This window comes from Muscardinus avellanarius, assembly GCF_963383645.1.
Source record: "Muscardinus avellanarius genome assembly, chromosome: 6".
Taxonomy (NCBI): Eukaryota; Metazoa; Chordata; class Mammalia; order Rodentia; family Gliridae; genus Muscardinus; species Muscardinus avellanarius.
The window spans coordinates 66621891-66638424 of NC_137791.1; the positions used below are offsets into that span (position 1 = coordinate 66621891).

The window sequence follows — 16534 nt, forward strand, 5'->3', positions numbered from 1 at the left end:
ACAGGGTCTCACTAAGTTGCTGAGCGCCTCACTAAATAGCTGAGGCTGGCTTTGAACCTGTGCAATCCTTCTGTCTCAGCCTCCCAAGCGCGGGGATTACAAGTGTGCGCCACCACGCCCGGCGAAATATGCAATTTTTCAAAAGCCAAAGCCAAGTAAGTACATGTACATAAAGAGTTGTAAAAGCAAGAGGAAAATAAATGACTTAACTTGTAACCCATTTAAATTAGCCTTATAATTACCTTGCGATGCATGGAGAAGGTGCCTGGGCTACTTTGGAAGAACTCTTGAAGTGTTCATTAAGAGTACGAGAATACTTTATTGCTATGTCTTTCTTACAACGAAACATTGCCATGTTCAAAAGGGACTGACAACGCATGCTGTGGACAGAAAGAGAGGATAAAGTGACGTTTATTTCCTGGTAGGCAGGACTGTATCACACAACAAAAACACAGCCAGGGAATCCCTGCAGCCTCTTGAGCACACTGGGTTCCCCTCATGTGTATGAGGAGCCATATCTCAAGAACTCTGTGCTGCTCAGACCATCACCAACATAAATATTGATGGAAAAACACGAATGTGCAAGGACATAATTGAAACCACAAGACTGAAGCATGGCGTAAGTCCAGATGCTGTGTACTAACCCTTAGCAGCGGGACACACCCCGTGGCCCGGGTATTTACTGATTTGCTTCTCGCTGCCATTTTAATGTTAAGAAAACAAATTCCAAAATCTTTTATTTCTTAACATCAAAGGAAACAAAACCAGATTTAGTGCTATTTAGACAAGGGAAAAAAAAGTACACACCATAAAACAGCAAATATCTTCTCTTGTGTTGCTGCTGTGGTATCTGAGAAGGATTTTAATGACATCGTGAATCTAACAGGGAGATGTAAAAGTATATTATCAGGTTAAACAAAGGCAGTATGAAAACCCCATCTTGCTATGCTGGCTCATCATATTACTGTTTCCTGAAGATGCAAAGGACATGAGAGCAACATATGTGCATGTGCGTGCACACATGCATACACACACACACACACACACACACACACACACACACACACACACACCACTTCCAAGCAGCAATGGTATAGAAACCAGGCCAGAGCCTCATGTGCCTCTTGAAACCAAGTATAGTTGTGTCCTTACCAGGCCCCTCTTGAAATACAAGTACATACACAGAGGGCATCTGATAAGAACACTAAACTGCAAGAAACACACCCTCCTGGCAAGGCTCAGCGTTTCTCAGTGGCTTGGAACAATGCGGTAGTCAGACCCAGTTTTGCCGGGCACATACTCTATCACTGAGCTGTATCCCCAGCGCCCGCCCTGCGAAGGCTCCCTTTACCGAGCTGTCTTCACACTAAGGCTCAAATGGATTAAAGCAACAAAGGTGAGGAAAGAGAAGTGCTAGGGAGGACAGCAAACGCCACGGCACTTACTTGATGAGATCGATGGTGTCTGAGTACACAGCGTACGCAGACTTGGACGCTGGGCTTTCGGCCTCCATGGTGATCCCACACTCAATATAGGCCAGGATGGCTTCCAAGTACTTGAAGGCCTTTCCAACCTTGTCCGTCTGTTGGAGAAGAACATGGTCATTCTTGGGCCTATGGCAGGTGTTTTTGTTTCTTTCTCACCCACATTTTTTACTGTAACTTTACTCAACTGTCTTAATCATAATTACGAGAGAAGAGAATGAACACACTAAATGTGATAAACAGCAAAGCCTGTCCAGCCCTGACCTACAGAGAAATTCCTTTTTGCAAAAATTAACTGGGAAAAAAGAAAATCCTGTATTAAGACAATACTCTCAAAACCTTATGGAAGTACACGCTTAAACTAAGCTACCAAGCACACAAGCCCCTTGTTATTAGCAGATTACTCATTATATAACTTCCTTGAGAAATAGGTCATTCTACACATCTAGAGTAATGAACACAAGTTTCTTTGTAGGTGTCGAGGTTTATCTTAAATCAGAAACATTTATTATGGTTTAGGAGTATCTTACATGTAATCCCTAACAATAAACTAAGTGTTCTGGACCTCAATGGATTAATCTCCTTTGGCTCCTAGGGTTTATGAGGGTCAATGGAGACAAAACTTCAGAGTCCCATAAAGGCAATAGAAATATAAACGAAATCAGATGCTGATGGTCATCCTAAACCTGGATATTCTGCCACTTAGTATTCTTCTCGCTACGTGGCATATAGCCAACTCAACTAGTGAGACTGTGATAAGCAACTCATTCTCCCTAATAAGTGGCATTCGAACCACACGTTGAGAGCAGCTGATTAACACTTGCAAGCATGTAGTTTTTGCCAATGCTTTCAATTTGATATGTTCCGAAAGAACAAAACCAGTGAAGATACATGTGAAATGTAGGAAGGTGGTGGCCTTCACCGAATGATGGCTTAGGGCTCCTTAGCTGACAGGGCCAGGCAGCATTCCACCTGCAGCAGCCCAAACAGCTTCCCTCCTCCGGGAACTCCATGGATTGGCTTCAGTGTGTGTTGTCCTTGTGTCTTACCAACAGAACGGACTGAGATGCTACACTGACCTGCACATACACGCAAATATGTACATTATGTATACATGTATTTCAGAATATGCAATTTATTTATTTGTGGTATGGGGGATTGAACCCAGGGCATTCTACCTCCCAGTACATTCACAGCCTTATTTTACTCTTTATTTTTTATTTATTTATTTTTTTTTTTTGCGGGTCTGGGGGTGAAACCCAGGGGCATTTGACCTCCAAGTTACATCCCCTGCCCTATTTTTTATTCTTTATTTTGAAACCGGGTGTCACTGAGTTGCAGAGGGCCTCACTAAGTAGCTGAGGCTGTCCGTGAACCGCGATCCTGCGGTCTCAGCCTCCCGAATGCTGGGATTACAAGCGTGCGCCACCACGCCTGGCTACTCTTTATTTTTGAAACAGGATCTCCCTAAGCTGCAGAGGGGCTCACTAAGTAGCTGAGGCTTGCCACAAACCTGTCATCCTCCTGTCTCAGCCTCCCAAGTACTGACATTACAAGCGTGCACCACCACACCCACTTACACTCAATCTTATCATGTTAATATTTTTAATTTTTAGAGATGACATTTTTTAAATATTTAAAAACATTTTAAAATATTTTTTTCCCAGAGAACCCAGGTCAGAAGACAAGAGATAAGAATAGAAAGGCGGCGTGGTGGCGCACGCTTGTAATCCCCGCGCTTGGGAGGCAGAGACAGGAGGATCGCGCAGGTTTGAAGCCAGCCTCAGCTAGCTAAGAGACCCTGTTTCCAAATTTAAAAAAGTATAAAATAGGGCTGGGAGTGTAGCCCGGAGGTACAAGGGCTTCCAGGAACCCCAGTACCACCAAAAATAAATAAATAAATGAATAAATAAATAAATAAATAAATAGAAATCAAATCAGCATGTTTCAACCAGCATAGAGCACGACTGGTTTGCATCACTAATGGAAATCTAAACCTCAAGATCTACTTATACAAAAACATTTCTTTGGTGAAACTTCCAAAATTAATATTGGCCTTAAGGCAGAAGGAAACTATAGTATGATATAGCATTTGGTCAATATCCATTTCCCTAGGTATTTTGCAAGGCTATAATGGCATTACTTCTATGCTAACTTTTTTTTTACGTGTGTGTGTGGGGATGAAACCCATGGGTTTTCTACCTCTGGACTACACTGCCAGACCTATTTTATATTGGAAACAGGGGCCCACTAGGTTGCTGAGAGCCTCACTGGCTTTGAACCTGTGCCATCTTCCTGTCTCAGCCTCCCAAGTGCGGGAATTACAAGCGTGCGCCACCACATCCGGCTTGTGCTAACTTTTTTAACTCTCCTGAAAAAGTGTTAAAGTAGTAGAGCTCTGACTTCCCTACTTGACAAGGTAAATACAACGTAAAGATGAAATGCATTCCTCTAGACTCTGATGTGCACTTCTAACTACCTGGAATACAGAGTGCATGTCTTTGAGATATTATGCAATTAAGGGAGACTATGAGGGAGAGGGTAGCCATGCAGGTTCTTATTAAAACTGCAGATTTTGAGAGCAAAATAGGATATGATTATTTCTTGCAATGGGATGCAATGGGCATAAACCAGGACTATCCTGGCACGCTGGGATGTATGCTCACCTTAGGCAGAGAGAAAGAAGGGATGCCTGTGTAAAGATCAACAATAAAACACTTCCCTGGAGTACTAATCTTTATTGTTTGAAATGATGAAGAAGTCTAGCAGAGAATGTGCCCAATGGCAAGATAAGTTTTAGATAATGGGCCCATGGTGCTGAATAGGACTCTTTCCTTTACAGTGGCAGTAGTGATCTCAGCACTCAGGAAGGAAGCAGCCGAGAGCGCCACTATGCGCCGCAGCAGTGTTGTGGCTCAGGACACTCTGCCACAGGGTGGCTCTTGGGATAGGGCCTAAGGTCCTGCCCTGAGCTCCCAAACAGCACCCAGCAGGGAAGGAATTGAGGAATGTTTTGTCTGCTGGCTGGGAACCAGCTAATAAATCTTCCTGTGTCCTCCCCCTGGGGAGTCAGAAAGAAAACATGCAATGTCTGCAGCCTGGGGTGAAGGGCACCAGGGCAAGATGAGTATGGACACCGAGCGGCAGTTGATTCTGACTGGGTTTGCGTGCGGGACAACAAAGGCCTCCCAGCTGGTCCCTGCAGCACAAAGCGCAATAGCCAGCTTTCCAGGAAGGGAGGAGGGTGTATTTTCAGGGGTCTTAGACATTTAAGTAGGACATAATAGTTAAACATAATACCATCATACTGCAGCAGAGATATAAACGCATATATTTAATTATACAACTAATAACAAACCGCCACCTTCCAGAAATCTCAGGATGCCCATGACCGGACCACACGTATAGACAGTCCTGTGCCTTTAAGCATGTTACCAACAGCAAGATCACCTTCATCTTACATTTTCATTTCAAGGTCAACGATTCCCTCAGGTCAGCCTCGCAGGCCTTTTAGAACATTGTGGAATGCAAATAGGCCCCCCATTTGCCTTATAGACTGACTTCTAATAGCGAGACTCATTTTTCACACTAGACGAATTCAGTCAGTTAGACAAAGAAAAGCACTCAAATATTAAATCACCACGAGGGAGAGCAGCTTCCAGTCATTTAGAGAGAGTGAATGCTTATAACCAGGCACTTCTTAAGTTTGCCCATGATCAGACCAAATCAATGGATCCAAAGGACACAATTTTACCAAAACTCCTTATCCCATGGTCATTAAAATCCTGACTACCCTGCTTAGGTTGCTGACAATGGTAGGCTCACAACATTTCTCCCTCCCAGTAACCCCCCAAAGATCCTCCATATACACACCTTTAATGATGAAGAATATGGTAGAAAGGAGACCGTCCGTGGCCCTCTGCAATGGGGGTTAAGCCCAGTAATGCTCTACCACTGAGCTACAACCCTAGCCCTTTTTATTTCTTATTTTGAGACAGGGTCTCAACAAGTTGCTCAAGCTGGCCTTGAGCTTGCTGTCCTCCTGCCTCAGCCAAGAAGCTGGGATGACAAGTGTAGGCTGTCATGCCTGAATTTCATTTTTCCTTTAAATCAGAAAACATGATCCGGGCGTGGTGGCACACACTTTGTAATTCCTGTGCTTGGGAGGCTGAGACAGGAGGATCACACAAGTTTGAAGCTAGCCTCAGCTACTTAGTGAGGCTCTCAGCAACTTAGTGACATCCTGTTTCCAAATAAAATACAAAATAGGTTTGGGAGTGTAGCCTGGAGGTAGAAAGCCTATGGGTTCCACCCTCAGTAACACACACACACACACACACACACACACACACACACACACACACACAAAGTCAGAAAACATATTAACTGAAGGGAATAAAAAGCCAAGACTGACCATTGACTCTGCTTTGTACTTCAGCTTTTTGGCCTCCTTCATGTGAAAATCAGCTTGCTGCCTGCAAAGGAAGAGGAGGAAAGAGCAGGGTTGGGTCACCTAAGATTAGTAGAGGAGGCAAGGTACCTTAAGAACAGTAAGAGAATGAAAAGAATGGGAGAAAGGAAGAGAAGGAAAGATGGAAGAGAAATAAAAAGAGGAAGGAGAGTTAGAAGCAAGCATCCAGATTCTTACTTGTCAAGCTTCACGTGAGGCTTCCCTGGTTTTGAGTTACCATTTGGCAAAGAAGGCACTGGAAAAGGATTTGCAGTATCTCCAGAAGATCCCTTTTTAAAAAATCATAGAGAAATTGCACTTGAGATCGTTGTCCTGACGTAATATCCCTCTTAAGTAGCCCAAAATAATACTTCAAAAGGAATGACTCAAACACTGAGCAGGTTAGCTTGGTCAAGTGCTTTCTTAGTGACGGACGCAACTGAACCTATAGGTTCTGGATGTACTGATAACTTAATAAGACGGTCAGCCAAGAATGTCCAAGAGAACAGATAACTCACAGAGCAAATCCAATATTTTTCTCTTAGTTTAATACACACACACACACACACACACACACACACACACACACACATATGCACACACACACATAGATTAACGGGGAGAGAATACTTGATTCATTTGAGAAAATGGTTATTTTTTCCCACTATAACCAATAATTAAAATACTGAGATCAACTATTCTGCTAAAAAACTGCGGTAAACACTTCTTGCTGCAAAACATCTGATGAAACATCAGTTTAAAAAATATTTTCTCATTTCTCTACCTCTGAATCACTTTGAGAATAATAAATCAGCGCTAAACACTTTTATGTAATATTAACTACCTATTACCCCGCCAACACAAAGAAAGGGAATTTATTATGGACATATCGAAACAGATAAATAGCTCTGAAGTACCAGCATTAGAACTTATCTGAGAAACGAGCACTGTACTAATACACTCCGTTTCACATCATTGCCGCCTTGCCTACTTACTTTGTGATCGGCGGAGCTTCCAGAGCCCTTCCCTTGTACTTTTCTGTGCTTGGAGATGGAAGGGTCTTTATGGCTGCTCTTGGTACTACTGGCACTTTTGGGAGGGTCCTGGCCACAGAAGTCTGCGTCCCGCCTTGACCTCTTGTGTGCGGGTTTGGCTGGCTTCTGGGAGGAGGAAGACGAGGACGGGGCTGACACAGGTGGAGGGGGAAGCATTTCTTTTTTGGAGGGCTCCGAGGAGGGCCTGGGTGTCCTGGAGAGAAACATCACGCAAAACTAAATTGAGGCAGAATGCAAATCACATGGCTTAGTTCAGTTATGAAGGACAAAACGCCGGTTGGCACAGAGATTGCAGTGGTGTGGAGCTGAGAGCATGCTGTATGAGGGCTGGGAGACTTGGGGCCTTTTTGATACCTCTGACAAATCTAGCCCTACCTGTTAGTAACAAATGAAGTTGGATAGATTTTCACTAAGCTTGCAGAGTCTGACAATGGTCCTAACTTTCCCCACCAGTTTCCACCTCTCGCTGTGGTTGCTCCCGGGGCCTAACAAGCAGGCCAGCCCCGCGGCACCTCCCCATCGGGCACCTCCGTCCCCACGCCGCAGCGGTAGGCACTTGTTAATGCCAGTCACGTTATGAGACCGGCTCTCGAGCACATCAGAAATGAACAGCAGCTGCTCTTCATAGCCACACCTTCTTGGCACCACCATTCTCACCCGCCATTTTCCCTGGCAGGGACAGAACCTACAGATTCTTCCTTTTCTCTGTAAGGAAGGGCACTGGACACAGGCTCCCACTGACCAAGTGCTGGCTCCGGCACTGCCTAAGAACCCTGTGATTTGGGGCAAGTTGCTGTATCTCTCTTTCCATTTCCCAATCTGCAGAGCAGGGAAAACGATAGTAACTTTCTCACTTCCCTTCAGAAGAAACTATTCCAAATGTTTAGGAAATTTTCCTTGCTGAAAATGTTTCAATAATCTAAATTTGCTGCCAAACAACTGTCAATTTCCACCACAAGGTCCTCCTCATGGGCACGAGCAGCACGAAACAAACTGCACAAGTTACCAGAATGAGCCAGAAAGTGTTCAGACCCACGGTGCTGCCGCAGAAGGAAACAGGACCCCTCTCCAGGCTGTGCCTGATCGCGACACTCACTTTGTTCTAGAAGATTCTTTGTGGGAGGATGAAGATGAAGAGGGCTGTGACCTGGCTTCTTTCTCCAGCTTGATTTTCTTGTTATTACACTCTCTTTCAGCTTCCCCCTGTTGTTGAAGTGTAACAAGCAAGGCAAATGTTACACACTAACTACATAGACAAACAGAAAATACAGAGAAGGCAAAGAGGGCACTGAACTTTTCCAGGCATCTATGTGCCCACAGTCACCACAGCACTTGGAGGCTGGGCTGTGTGTGCTAAGTGGGGAAGGCAGGGGGAAGGCAATCAAACTTTGGTGTGTTTTGTATTAGGATATATTTTGCATAAGTAGAGCCATTCCTCATACCCAAAAGAGAGGTGATGTCTAAAGAAGTAATTACTGACGTTAACTCATCAGTGATGTCTTTACAAGTATTAAAGAATCAGTACTAAGCACGTGCAAAGACACAGCACCAAAAGGGCAGGGGGAGGAGAATAAAATATGCCTATTTGTGTTAAGTAACATGAGGTGATTTTATGAGGTTCCTTCCACTTCTTGAAAAAGAACCACCTATTCCTACCTAAATTCATTATACATAAAAAGTTCAGAGTAGAATACCTAAAACCTACTTCTCTTCTAATGAATAATAAGGGTACTACTGAAAAAGAAATAAAGTCTTCTGTACATTGTATGCAAAAAACTACAATGATAGTGTATGATTTAGTGAAGATCCAGATGTATGATTTGCAAGAGATCCACCGACACGCGAGATCGGCCATGCAGGTGGCATAAGTCTTTATTAGATCAGCCCATTAGTCCCAGGCAACTCCCTCCCCCACCCCCGTGTCGCGGGTGCGGGATGGGGGTGGGAGGGGGCGTGGAAGAGAGCCTTCCACGGATGCAGAAATCTCTCCGTCCCACAGGCTTCTGTTCTTCCGAGCTCGCCGTGTTCCCCTTTTTATCAAAGGGGAGTGGCTTTCCGTGGGAACATCCTGGGTCTCGCAGGATAGGCGGGTCAGCCCCGCCCCTGTCCAATATGGGGAGGGTCCAGGACCTAACAGGTCACAAAATAAAACCAGGCACTTTATTCTTCCAGCTTCGCCCTCCACTGTCTCAAGCCCCTGCACATTGTCTTTATCCCCCCATATATTAAGGCATATTTTTTTTAGAAAATTGATTACAAAAATGAGAAACTACAAATATGATTTTAGAGGGAGTACAGAGAGGAAGGGGTTCTAACTACAGGATTTAACTAACTCAGAAGTACTCATTTAAGCTGGATTGCAGTGGAGCAGGTCTGTCATTCCAGTACTTGGGGGGCTGAGACAGGAGACTTAGTGAGATCCTGTTTCAAAATAAAAAAGGGCAGCCGGGCGTGGTGGCGCACACTTGTACTCCCTGTGCTTGGGAGGTGGAGACAAGAGGATCGCACAGGCTGGAAGCCAGCCTTAGCTGGCTTAAGAAACCCTGTTTCCAAATAAAAAATATAAAATAGCTCTGGGAGTGTAGCCCAGATGTAGAAGGCCCCTGGGTTTCATACTCAGTACAACCAAAAATAAAAAAATAAAATAAAATAAAAATTAAATTAAATTAAAAAATTTAAAAAGGGCAGGGGTGTAGCTGGGGCAGAATCCTCTTGAGCTCAGTCCCCAGTATCCAAAGGGGGAATAAAAAAAGTACAAGCCTCCATGGCACCTGTCACCATGTGCACCGATTGTATGAGCCATCAAGGTAAAGGCAGCACAGCAGTCTCCCTTTCAAGGGCCTGGCTCAGGAAGGAGCCGTGTTCCTACGGCCGGCAGCAGTGCTGCGCGGGAGCCACCTCTGCCGCGTGCGGAGACTGGAACCCCCCGGCTGTGAGTTCACCGAGTTAGAAATCTGGGACAACACCAGTCGATCTAGGACAATTCCCAACCATAAGCCATAACGGAAAATAACTTTCTTCAAATTAACTGACTGCAGGAGGCCCCCGTTTTCACCACTGTGTCTTCCTCATCCCCTAAATTTCTCCAAAATAAATAAATAAATAAATAAATAAATAAATAAATAAAATAAAGCCATGTAGGCTCGAGGTCTGCCCAGACACTAATAAACAGCCTGGCCCTGCTAAAGACACAGGAAATGGAAAAATAAACCCCCTCCCTCCTCCTGCAAGCATGCGTGCCTGTGCCTGAGGGCACTTGCATCCAGGCCTGAAGAGACTCTTCTGGAAAGACACTGATTTGCAGATCACATCCCATTTCACTTCAGAATGGATTCATTCAGGTCCTCTTACAAAGGTACCTGCTTTAATCTGGTGGTGTGTGCACAGTGAGAACACGAAGGAGAAACAGGGGTGGAGGGAAGGAGCTAAAGCCAAGAGAAGGCGTGTGCCGCAGAGGCCCGGCGTTCACGGAGACCCGACCGTGGCCTGAGCGAGTGAAGGGCCACCCTGCGGACAGCACAAAACAAGGGCACATGGTGACTTTACATCAATGTCTCAGTGACATTTGAGATATATTGAAGTAAAATAATTAGTGAAATTGTCGCTCATCTTTTTCCTTTGTTATTTTGTGGTACTAGAGTTGAACTCAGGGGTGTTCTACATCTGAGCTATACCTCCAACCCTATTTTATTTGTTATTTTGAAATGGGGTCTTGCTAAGTGGCTGCTACTGGCCTAGAACCTGCAATCCTCCCATCTGTCTCCCAAGTACTAGAACTGCAGATGTGCGTCACTGTGCCGAGCTCTTTTCTTTCTTGATGTTTTTTAAATTATATTTTTAATGTTGTTACTAGAAAACCTAAGATGATACATGTGCACCAGTATGGTGGCGTATGCCTGTACTCCCAGACTTGAGAGGCTAAGACAAGAGGATTGCAGGTTCAAGGACAACCTCAGAAATGTAGCAAGACTTTCAGAAACTTAGTGAGAGTTTGTTTCAAAAAAAAAACAAAACAAAAAAGTCCGCTAGGAATAGAAGCTCAGAGGTAGAATGTCCTTGGGTTCAGTCCCCAGTACTATACACACTCACAAAAAAATAAAAAAATAAAAAATAAAAAGTCAGAATTCGCTAAAATATCCAAATGGATATTAACTTGCACATGAAATAGTAAAACGTCCTTTTTAAGGTGTGAGTTGTCTTCAGGTACTTAAACTAACATACACCAGTCAAAAGTTACTTCTTAGGGGGAAAAAAAATTTCAAGTCCAGAGGTGAAATGAGAGTTAATTTTTGTTTGTATATTTTCACATTGCTTAAGACAGTCTCTTTATGATTATAAACCAAGGCAGATCTTGCAAACCACAGGTGAAACAGCATTCACTGAGTGGATCCTCACAAACGGGTCTGAACAATGGAATGCTGGCTTGAGCCAACTGTGGACTTGAGAGAAGAGTCCACGAACTGGAAAGACACTTACAGATCACATCCCGTTTGGCTTCAAAATGGATTCATTCAGGTCAGCTTACAAAGGTGCACACCAGCATCAACCCTAGCACCTAGCAACTTACGGGGATCATATACTTCCAATAGATGTTCAACAACTCAAAAGCAGGTGATAGCCAGGCATGGTAGTGCACGCTTATATTCCCAGTTCTTGGGAGATGGAGACAGGAGGATCTCAGGTCTGAAGTCAGCCTCAGCAGCTTAGCGGGGCTCTCAGCAACTCAATGACACTGCTTCCGAATAAAGTATAAAATAGTTCTGGAGACTGCCCATAAGCTAGGTAGAAGAAGCCATTCAAATAAAGTAGTTCTGTATACTCTACCGTGTTTTTTTGGGGGGGCTAGGGGTGGTACGGGAGCTTGAACACAGGGGCAGTCTACCTCCAAATTACACCTGCAGGTCTATCATCTTCTTTATTTTGCGAACATGGGCTAAGTTGCTAAGGGTCTTGCTAAGATGCTGAGGCTGGCCACAAACCTGAAAGCATCCCGTCTCAGCCTCCCAAGTACTGGGATTACAGGCGTGCACCACCATGGCCGGCTTCTGCCCAGTTACTGAGCTCACACCTGCACACTAGAGGTTAGTGTTTCCTTGTACTCTCTGCACTAGGAACTTTTGTTGTCTTCTGTCTCCAGCAGTCAGGCTTCCCTACAGGAGGCACCTGGCATTTGTCAGTTGGCACACAAATTAAGATGTCACTGGGAGACACAGCTGGGGTCCCTGGAAGTAGTGCTGCATTATACCCTATGTGGATAGATCGGGGAAAGGGTCAGAAAAACATAGGAGCCAGGCAATAATGGGTGTCAGAAAATTGAGGCTTCACTTTCAGAGTTCCAAGATCTTTTCAAAAATAGGAGGTATGGCTAGGAGTGGTGGTGCACGCTTGTAATCCCAGTACTTAGGAGGCTGAGACAGGAAGATCGCGGACAGCCTCGGTTACTTAGAGAGGCATCTGCAACTTAAGTGAGACCCAGTTTCAAAATAAAGAATACAAAAATAGGACTGGGAGCATAGATCGGAGGTAGAAATGCCCTTGGGTTCAAGGGGGTATGGTATTTATTTATATTTACTTATTTATTTGGTCAAGAAACCAACCCACTCTTTTTGGAGAAAAAGCAAAGTCCCCCTGCCCTGCGATTTAACCCCAGGTCACCCCCTTTTCAGGGAAGGTGGGAAAAGTCTAGGATTCAGAAAATCCTTTTCCCTTAGGATAAGCATCTCAATGGTGCCCGCACCTTCCACAAAGGAGCAAGACTGCTGGGCCGATCTGGTCCAAACTCACTTGTTTGCTCTTCCTAACATGTTGGGTCAGGCAGCCTCAGGTATCTGCCAAGTGCTGCTCCACCTACAGAGCAGAGCCAAAGGGCAAGACCATAAAAGGAAGAGCGGGGTGTGCTCGGCCAAGCCGGTTTCTGCAGGAGGCCGCCTCCAGGCAGCCCAGTGCCCGCCCCAGCGCCTAGCTCATCCTGCAGGCACTTGCAGGTAGCAGGGGGAAATCAAGGTGGCTTTTTCCAGAACCAGCACTTATTTTGGGCCATGGAGCTTCTAACTGGAAATATAACATCTACCAGGACCCTGGCTGGAGGAGACAGGAGTGTCTGAAGGGGAACCTGGAAAGGGAATGTGTTTGGGCATCAGGGTGGCAGCTGTAGGCAATGGGGTAACTGAGCCAGAAGTGATACTGTAACTGCCCCGTCCATTGTAACCGTCAGCGTCAATATCCTTATCTCAAACTCTGACCTTGTGCCTCTTCCCCAAATCTCCCAGGACTTGTGTTAGCACAAATTCATGGGAAAGAGGAAGGATCACTAGACTGGGCTGAGGCCACACCCCTGTGCTCCAGGCTGACACTTTTTACTAAGCAGCCATGTGAGGTTAGTGACTTTCTTGATTTCATCTATAAACGTGGTGGCTGAACAGAGACTAAGGTTCTTCCACCACTCAAAGTCCAAGACTCTATCAGAGTGTCCCAAAGGGAAGCAAGCAGGCTTGGTAGCACATGAGTTAAGCGGAGAAGTAGGTAATACTTTGGGAAAGTCAGGGAATTCCCTCTGAAGGAGGGCCAAGAAGGAAAAGGCAGAGGGACAGACCCCAGTCCAAGTTTGCACCAAGAACACGGGCAGGGACTGGTCATGTTCACTGGGATCTGCGCAACAAACATTAAAACCCATCTGCTTTTCCTGGGCGATACACACACAAGGCCCTGGAAACACTTGAAACAGCCTCAGCGACACACACAAGCGGGCGTGGGGCTCTCCTTAGGGCAACCGACAGGCCTGAACAAATACGGATGTGGCTTTAGTGAAGCATATAAAATGAGTTTTCACACTTTTGATTTAAAGGATAAAAATTTGGAGATGTTAATCTGGACAAAGAATTCAAGAAAAGACAGTCAGCTTGTGGATGGGGAGGAAGATGGAACCAAACATCAGGAGCAGTAGAAATGCACTTTTCCCACTAAGGACCACTTCCCTTTCAAGCTCTATAAGAAATGTAAATGGCGCAGAAATCTCCCTCTCCTGTGTCAACATTTCTGGGTTAATAAAGCAATTATTTCAAAAAAGGGAAAGACTTGAATGCATGTTCAGCTATTTGTCTAAATGACCAGCAAGACAGGCTATCCATTATTTGAGAGTCAATGTATGAGACGATTGGGGAAATGAGGCATAATCTGTAACAAGGGCCAGCCCACGGTGGGCTCACCTATGGAACCCCATACAACCTGGGTGTGTGTGTGTGGGGGGGGGGGTTGTACTGAGGATTGAACCAAAGGGCATTCTACTTTCAAGCTATACTCCTAGCCCTTTTTTATTTTAAAAAAAGGCCTCATTAAGTTGCTGAGGCTGGCCTCTAACCTGGGATCCTCCTGTCCCAGGCTCCCAGGTATTGGACTTACAGGCATGTGCCACCAAGACTGACTTGGTGAGTGTACTTACAGAATGCTCCCAATTGGACTGGCCTGTATATTATACTGCAAATCTCAACTCTTAACTCTTTCTCCCAATCTGGAAGACAGACATTTGGTTTAAAAATCATAGAAGAGATAACACCGGCATGGTGGCTCACGCTTGTAATCCCCGCGCTTGGGATGTGGAAACAGGAGGACTGCGCGGGTTCAAAGCCAGTCTCCCTGGCTTAAGGAACCCTGTTTCCAAATAAAAATATGAAAAATAGGTCTGGGAGTGTAATCCAGAGGTAGAAGGGTTTCCAGGCACCCCAGTACCACACAAAAAAATTATATACAATTTATAAAAATTATATATAATGGTGTTCCTGTAATCCCAGCAGTTGGGAGGCTTAAGATAGGAGGTTGGCAAGTTTGAGGCCAGCATCAATAACTTAGTGAGAGCCTCAGCAACTTGGCAAAAACCCGTTTGAAAATTTAAAAAGGAAAAAAAATTTTTTTTTAAAGGCCTGAGGGTATAGCTTGGAGGTAAAAATGCTCCTGGGTTCAATTTCTGTAGCAAAATAATTTTTATGTAAAAGAAAACGGTATTTTAAATTCCTAACAACTATCTATTTTCCCATGTAATTTTTCCTTGTTTCCTCATGAACTATTATCTTCCTTTTTCTTTCTTTTTTTTTTTTTTTTGCGGGTCTGGGATGGAACCCAGGGGCATATGACCTCCGAGCTACACCCCCTGCCCTATTTTTTATTCTTTATTTTGAAACTGGTTATCACTGAGTTACAGAGGGCCTCACTAAGTAGCTGACGCCGTCTGCGAACCGCGATCCTCCAGGTCTCAGCCTCCCGAATGCTGGGATTATAAGCGTGTGCCACCACGCCCGGCTTTTATCGTCCCATCTAATGTAGTAAAAAAAAAAATGTGGGTACATTTTACAGGTGCGGCCTTTGGCAGCTTCATCAGTTGCTGAGCATCATCAACTCTTTGTGTGTATGTGTAGTGCATGGGGGGAGGGGCTGCAGGGCTGGGGATCAAATCCAGGGCCTTAGGAATGGCCTACAGCTAAACTCCACGCCTGCCTCTGCCACCAACGCTTTACAGCCATCTTCACATGTGTTTAAAATGGCTTTAGAGGACCTGTGAGCCCTCAGAAAATAATTGATAAATTTTGTCCAAGGAGATACATTGGCCACAAGCCTTTAAAGTGATTACTAAATTTAGCGATGTGAAGGATTAGGCTGACTCTTCAAGAGCTCTTGCCACAATTACAAGCGTGCACCACCATGCCTGGCTCTTATTCTTTACTTTGAAACAGGTTCTCACTAAGTTGCAGGTGGCCTCACTAAATAGCTGAAGCTGGCTGCGAACCTGCGATCTTCCTGGCTCAGCCTCCAAAGTACCGGGATTATAAGCGTGTGCCACCACGCCTGACTATCTATTTTATTTTAAAACAGAATCTCATTAAGTTATCGAGGCTGGCTTTGAACCTGCAATCTTCCTGTCTCTGCCTCCCAAGTAGTGGGATCACAGGTGTGCACTAGCACACCCAGCTCTCATCCAAGCTTTAAAAATATGTAGCAAACAACCTTCCCTCTGCCACAGGGACCAGCCCCAGACCAGGCTGTCCATTGGAAACAGGAAGCACAGAAGAAACAGTCGTAGTACTGTGGAGGAGAAGGGGATAGCCTGTCCCATAGGGAAAGACTGGAGGTGAATAGGTTGAATACCATCCTCATTTGGAATCTAGCAGTAAATAATTAAAAAAAAAAAAAAAGACATATAAGCCAGGCGTGGTGGCGCACGCTTGTAATCCCCGCGCTTGGGAGGTAGAGACAGGAGGATCGCGCTGGGTCAAAGCCAGCCTTGCTGGCTTAAGAGACCCTGATTCAAAAAGATTCACTGCTCACGCAGCAGACTGCTTTTTATACTTATTTACCTGAGAGCTTCTAGGTAAGATTGCTAACTAATGACACACTTACAGGCAAGCATTCCTGGTTGCCCAGATCTGTCTGAACGCGGCACATCTGAGGCACACCTAGGATGCTTTGCGCAATCTGGGGCCCTGTGGTTAAGCTCTACTCTCGCAGTTCCCAGCCCTGCTAGACATTAGGATTACCGAAGGGATTTCAAAAATACC

At 45.0% G+C, this 16534-nt stretch overlaps 1 protein-coding gene across 2 annotated transcripts in view; it reads right to left on the reverse strand.

Annotated features, from left to right (window-relative positions):
- The window catches only part of AFF1 (ALF transcription elongation factor 1), a gene marked incomplete at both ends in the record, with an annotated part of 202174 nt that overhangs the window by 4488 nt on the left and 181152 nt on the right, over window positions 1-16534 (reverse strand). For both annotated transcript variants that reach the window (XM_080697336.1, XM_080697335.1), the window contains 7 exons: window positions 243-380; window positions 808-879; window positions 1446-1582; window positions 5899-5959; window positions 6133-6224; window positions 6930-7182; window positions 8086-8192. In XM_080697336.1, the coding sequence (XP_080553462.1) occupies window positions 243-380; window positions 808-879; window positions 1446-1582; window positions 5899-5959; window positions 6133-6224; window positions 6930-7182; window positions 8086-8192 (860 nt within the window). The remainder of the gene's footprint in view (window positions 1-242; window positions 381-807; window positions 880-1445; window positions 1583-5898; window positions 5960-6132; window positions 6225-6929; window positions 7183-8085; window positions 8193-16534) is intronic.